Below are 7,202 nucleotides of genomic sequence, written 5' to 3' on the forward strand. Positions count from 1 at the left end.
GTTGCTAAGATTCACTGAACAATGCATCCCTCCACAATCACTTACATTCACCCACTCGTATTACATTCAGTAGCTCGTCATTCTATAAAACTAATACACAAAAACCTACAAACCAAACAAACAAACAAAAACCTACAAACCAAACAAACAAATTCATTAGTAAAAAATCCGACCTACTGGTTTTGTCAAGATTTCCTTGGTAAACAAAGAAAGGCTATAAAGAAAGTGAAACAAACCCTCATTAGTAGAGAGTCAACTTGGATCTACACATATTATACATTAAAAAATGTCTCTGCAGAATGTCTGTCAGTTCAGATGGACCCACATGGCTCAGTATTTCTTGTTCATCTGCCATGCATTAAGTAATCCGGGTGTCAGGCATGCTTGTTTCTCCTTTTATAACATTTATAAACATGCCCTCACAACCAAAAGTCATGTGAGATACCAACAAGCCACACTCTCCATAACTTTACTTAATTTCATGAAATTTCACAAAAAGATCAATGTTGCTCCTTCCTATCTAGGGCCAATAATGACCATAATATTAACTTTGACATTACATTTACAATAAAAAAAAATAGTAATATGAGACCCAGTTGAATGCACTGTAACCCATATCAATACTTTCTAAGGCACATGACAGGCCAGGATGATTTGCGTATTGAAATTTATGAATACATAAAGAGCCACACAAATTCGCGTTATATAGGATGTGAAGGGTTGGAATGATCTGACCCTTAGAGTTATATGTTGAATGTAGCTTCTTAGCACCAGCATTACATGATGACACTGTGCTGAATCAATGTGATCTGGAACCTAAATATAAATGTGCACGCCAGCCTTACCCGTTGCTGAGAGAACACTTAAAACCAAAACACTAATTGAGTGGCCTCAACTGCTGTTTCTTGCCAGGAGACCATGAATTAGAAATAGAAGTTTAGTACTCTACACATAGCACTGAGAACTAGCTTTCTTCATCATCCTTACATTAATGTATGCCAAAACTTCACATTACATTGGGTAATAGAGGCAGAGTTATTCTAACAAGGAATAATGGGGATGGTATCATATCCTGGTCACTCTCATTAAACTTAATTTGATAGGTGCCTATTCAAGACCCAAATATAGAATGTGGTAGATGGAAGAATGTATCACAAATGTTTTGAATATCCCATCCGGTGTGTTACTAGCGCCATAGAATTTAACCCTCTTGCAATATGACAGATGGAAGAACCACCACATTTGTGACAGAGTAACTAGTTTGGCAAACTCTGAATAAGACCAGAAATCTTGATTTCCCACATCCTCACATTATATATTTGGTGAGGGATAATAATAATCACAAAAGGCCTTCTACTCAAATGTATTTCAGATGTATCATTAAATTAGCTACAGCAGACAGACTCTTCAACTAATTGAGATCCTGTGCAATGTCTCCATCATCCTCTGATCATGTTACATTAGATGTGGTCAACTGGTCTCAGCTCACTTTTGAGAGCAACACCTCCTGAATACTCACATTGCTTTTAAAGTGACAAGGGAGCTCCTCGGGCAGGAAGTGAATCTTGAATCATTCAGAGTGTGCCGGCTAAAGAAAATTGGGGAGGCCATGATGGGAAGTTGTGCAGACACTGGCTTTCTACATTGATGTCCCAAAGAAATTAGTTTAACGTTGAAACTTTAATTCCTAGCTTGAAAGTGCATTTTCAGAAAGAATAATTTTTGAAACAATCCATTTAGGAGCTTCACTTTACTCAGTTGAATTGAAGCCTCCGGCACTCTCAGTATGATGTGATTGTACAATAAGACATTAAGGACAGAATTTTAAAAAAACTTTTTCCAAGAATGATAACAGTAGTTAGAGAATAGGCACAATAATGCTATATTGTTGATAGGCTCAGAGATACAGTTACAGTTCTGTACTGATTATGTCTTCTTTCTTCCAGTCTCCACTTGCTATGTCCATGGAACCAAATAATCAGACAACGGAGTTCATTCTCCTGGGGTTCACCGGCATGCAAAAGAAGTCTATAGGCATGTTCTTGCTCTTTCTCATCATCTACGTTGTTACGCTGATGGGGAATATTTTCATCATCACGATCATTCGATGTGAACCCGAACTGGATACTCCTATGTATTTCTTTATTTCCAATCTATCCTTTGTTGATATCTGTTTCTCTACGGTCACTGTCCCCAGACTGTTAGCAAACCTTCTTATGGAGGTGAGTTCCATTTCATTCACAGCTTGCTTCTCGCAGATGTTCTTCTTTGCGATCTTGGGTATCACAGATGACTTGCTTCTTGCTGTGATGGCTTATGACCGCTGGGTGGCCATCTGCAGACCCCTTCACTACACTGTGTTGATGAACCCCCGGCTGTGCAAGACTTTGGTGGCTGGATCCTGGCTTGTGGCCTTCTTGCACTCCCTGCTGCACACCATCACCATCTCAAACTTGTCCTACTGTGCTGACAACCACATTCACCACTTCTTGTGTGACTTGACAGCACTACTCAAGCTTTCCTGCAGTGACACCTCTAACAATGAACGTATTATATTCACAGAAGGTACTCTGATCATTATGGGACCTTTTCTGTTCATACTTGTGTCCTATGTAATCATTATCTCCTCAATTCTGAAGATTCATTCTGGGAAAGGGAGGTGGCGGGCATTCTCTACCTGCTCATCCCACCTGACCGTAGTTTCTTTCTTTTATGGCACAGCGATTTTCATTTATTTCCGACCTTCATTGAGCTACGCGTTGCCATCTGATGGAATTATAAGTGCTGTATACTCTGTAATAACCCCAATGTTAAACCCATTCATCTACAGCTTTAGGAACCAGGAAGTCAAGGAGGCACTGAAGAAAACAATACAGAGAATTATTTCCTCCCAAACAAAAAAGACAATTTTTTGTTTATGATTGGAGTGGACATGCCAGTGGCCCTCAAAAGATAAGTGACCCTCTTTGAAACTTGACATCTGGTATTTAATTTCAAAGTTAACAATATCTGATTGGTTCTAACATCACTCTCCCAAAAAGGATTAATACTTTTGTTTGACAATCAGTCTTAACTCCAACTTTTGTGTAGGCGCCTTGATGCCTTTGGGCAAAGTCTGCACGTTATAAGTTTTATTTCATTCATTCAATGAAGCAAGAAACTATCAGCTCACACATTGACCTGGTTCAATAGACTTGCCTATATTCGACTGCCACCCACTCAAATGTGCCTTCTGAGCAGCTGCTGTCTAACCAAGTGCCAAAGGAAACACAACCACATTGCTCGCAAATTCAGGCTTCTTCATTTGCACCAAGATACACCAAATTGAAGGCACTGTACATTTTCTGCAAGGTCACTAATGAAATGTTACCAGTCTTACACCGTACCTACTCCAGTACCAGCATCAATCAGATGATTGTGGGGATCCTCAAAAAAGGATATCATCAGAAGACATTCTGGGGCTTATTTACAAGCCCCTTGCGCTGCCAGTGCATCACTTTTCCCGTATTAAAAGTGATGCACCAGCAGTTCAAGGGGCTTGTACATAAGCCCCTCTGTCTCTTTCTTTTCCCACACCTTATAGGGAAAACCTCTCTCTCATTTGAAACCAGGCCCTTCACTCATAACTCAAGACCTCACTCTTTGCCACTCTTCTCTCCTTATTTACTAGTTAATTTCAAAAATAGTATGTGTGGGGGGATACATCTTTTGCTCAGAAGTCTGCAGCAGGTGGTAGTAAATGTCGCTGTGTAGAATACCAACACAGCGTGGTCTTGATTCCACCTCATGCATCTTTAATCCACCACCAGACACACCATACACCTTATGTCACTCCAGCTGGTTCCTGCTTTTTCCCTTTCTCTTGGTTCTTTGTCTTTCTCCTTCATTTCTCTTTATGTGGTTTTACACCAATTGTGTTGATTTCAAATTTGAAGGGGAAAAATAAGCACTGTTCCTCAAATGGGAGACTTCTTCTTGATCTTTCCTTTGACCTGCAACCAGCTTCAAACTTAAACATTGTATTCTGGGAATGATAGAATGTTTCTTAAAAATGTGTCTTCTACTAGTAAATGTCCCTTTAAACACCTGTAACTTGCAGATTGTAGCACTTACTACCACATTTTTCATCAAGTGTTAAATTGCCCCTAAGAGCTAGGAACTATAAATATAGTTAGATCCACAGTACAAACAATGTCGCAACTCATATAGTACTCACTGTTCCATATATACTAGCAATTTAATAGAAACTGCATACGCTTTCAGTATTCACATTGATGCTAAGAATGCTTGACATTTTATACCTATTGGTGGATTATATACCCTTGGGACATAAACTGATGCTGCTGGATGAATACCGTCTATTTAGGCTCCCAGTAATTCATGAAGAATTGGATCAGCATGTTGCGCATATGTCCCCTGCACAATGAACCCTGAGCTTTTGGCCGACAAAGAGATTGGAAACCAGTCTTACAGCTAAATAACTTTCAATCGTCCTAAAAGGCAGATATGTCTTTGAACACAACCACAATAAGTAAGCAGATACTGAAGTCATATGTTAAAAATGGGTGTGAAAAGGAAAATCAAAGTCTTATATTTGATTGCCTCAATCAAACTGTTTCTTAAAAAGCAATCTGATAAAATAATGCATTGAAGTCATTTCACATTTGTTTATTACACTTAACAAGAATGTGTTTTATTGAAACATTAATAAAAGTTCAATAATAATGCCTACTCCCTTTATTAGTAGAGTAATAAGGGAGTTAAAACTAGGAGTGCAAAATTTGTGTAATCTTCTTTTTGATAATTATCCAAAATTCTGCAGCATTATACAAAATTAGACACATTTTAAAACTGCCATTTAGTGCGCACTGTGTCCCTATTTCGATTTCGATACAAGGACATATTTCATGCTAGAAAAATAGCACAACAAATGCTGCAAATGTCATAAATTATGCAATTTAACATGTCAGGAGTGATGTAATATATGAGATCATATAGAGTCATTGAGTGAAACAAATTATTGTTAGATCGCTTACCTTTAACTGGTGAATTTCAATTTATTTGGTTTCAAAACAGTAGTTTGTATCTTGTTTCAACACCTAACTATAATGTCAGTTTAATCTCTTTCTTTCAATCAATATTTTTTAACTTAAGCTAAGACCTTATTATCATACCTAACTATAAAGTCACTTTAACCTTTACTTTTATCAGGGAGTTTCTGGGAATTTATGGTAATCTACATCTTAGTACCATACCTAACTGTAAGTTCACTTTAACCTTACTTGTTTCTGTGAATTTCTGGGGTTTTAATTATATTTAGTCAACTCTTCCCGCGCCCTGTGCCCAACATCTCAATTCCCCTTTTCACAGTAGGAGATTGGCCACAGGACATAATGCCAGGCCCCAAGCTAACTTTTTAACCACATCATGCCCGCCTCAAGCACCATTTTAAATGCAGAGTTCTCTAAAATGGCTGATTGGATTTACATATATTAGAAAGAGCATGCTTTTTTTAGTAAAGTTGTAATTTTCTGCTAAATTTGGTATAATTCAGTTCAGCCATCTTTTCTGTATCAGAGAGCACATTTTATTTTTCTAGATGAATCGGACATTGTAAATCAATGTATTGGGACCCTCTTTTCTTGGCCCCCACTTGTTGGATCAGTGCCAAACCTTCCATGAAAGAAATGAGGAAGAGGAACTTCATTTGTATAAAGTTTGTGTAGATTTGTCAAATCGTGCCAAAGTTTAGAGGAACAAAAACACTCTTCCTATATAAATTGTGATCTAATTATAACTGCACAGTGGGGTGTATGTATAGATACTATGTACATATATTTACTTCAAGTTCAAGAGTTCTTTATTCGAATTTCGTAAAATTCATAAAAGCACATACGATAAAAACAGTCCCAATCTTTATACAAATCAATTTACAGTAATCATAGTTTTTAAAATTTGTTACAGCTGTCACAAAGTCGAATTAAGTTTAATGGGTTTTCCATCATTTTACGTACATGAGTTATCAGTCTCAGGAAATATATTTACTTAATTTTATATTATTTAAGGTCATGTCAATTAAAAAGAGAATTAAGTAAGTACTTGTTGGACTTGAAGGATGGGTAGTGTAAAGGGGTATTAAACATTTGTCAGGGATCAGGGCTAGGTAATGTATAGGGATAAGGATGTTTTTAAGCATAGGGTCGATAGGGGGTTACAATATCATTTAAATAGAAAACAAGGACTATGTATATTTTTATAATCAAAGGGGAATATTGGGAGGTTCATCTTCACAAAATAACTGTAATATATCTCTCTATAAAAATATCATTGCATTTACATTATTTAAATATATGAAGTGTAATAGATTTTACTTTACTAAAATAAATTCTAATATTGAATTCTTATACATGAGTTTGCTTGAAGCTCTATATTTTTATTTGTAACTATGACACCATTATAAGCTGGATGCAGTTTTGATGTATTTTATGGGAATCAAATGTAGTACAAACCAGACCAAATGACACTAAGGAAAATGTTTTTATTGATGTTTGTTTTGTGATGATGATAAGTATAAGCGAGGCAGAACTTCAGCCACAACTCTTCATCGTCTGCTGCAAGATGAACTGTAATAAATGAATTGAGATTTGTAAACAATCACTTGGAGGGCAGTGTCTGTGTTGATGAGAGATGCATGCCGTTGGTGCCAAATGTACGAGACAGGTGGGCACTATCTTGTGCTTCTGTGCACCCATTGTGTTTTTTTGCCTCCCAAGAAAGTTGCTGCTTTTGCCCTTGATGATTTTACGGGGACACCCACTGCCTCCTTTTTGTTGATTACATATAGACTTTTGAATTTGGTGGAAAACTAAATCCAATGGTCTTGGTCCATTGTGAGAGCGGGTAAGAGGATGCTCTCATTATGATATGTAAAAAAGGAAGTCAGTAAGTGCAACTTTGATTGAGGCTTTTGCTATTGACATTTGCAATACAATGCCATGATGGAAACAGAAGTGGAAAAGGACAGTTAGAAAGCAGCAATTGAACTGTTTACTGACATCTGGTAGTGACTTGTATTATACAGACAAAACCCCAACCCAGCAAATCCACAGATGATATCAAGTGCAAACTATATAAATGAGAAAGCTGCCATGTTTTAGTGGTGGGAGAACACCTCGCTACAAAAATATGTAAATGTTGGACAA

At 37.2% G+C, this 7,202-nt stretch overlaps 1 protein-coding gene across 1 annotated transcript; it reads left to right on the forward strand.

Moving 5' to 3' along the window:
• Positions 1-1,964: 1,964 nt before the first annotated feature.
• On the forward strand, positions 1,965-2,921 carry LOC147684512 (olfactory receptor 1f45-like). The gene has a single exon (XM_086939673.1). It carries the CDS (start codon positions 1,965-1,967, stop codon positions 2,919-2,921), a length of 957 nt encoding a protein of 318 aa, XP_086795799.1.
• Positions 2,922-7,202: the final 4,281 nt, after the last annotated feature.

The sequence above is a fragment of the Lissotriton vulgaris genome, chromosome 10 (assembly GCF_964263255.1).
Source record: "Lissotriton vulgaris chromosome 10, aLisVul1.2, whole genome shotgun sequence".
In the NCBI taxonomy this organism is placed as follows: Eukaryota; Metazoa; Chordata; class Amphibia; order Caudata; family Salamandridae; genus Lissotriton; species Lissotriton vulgaris.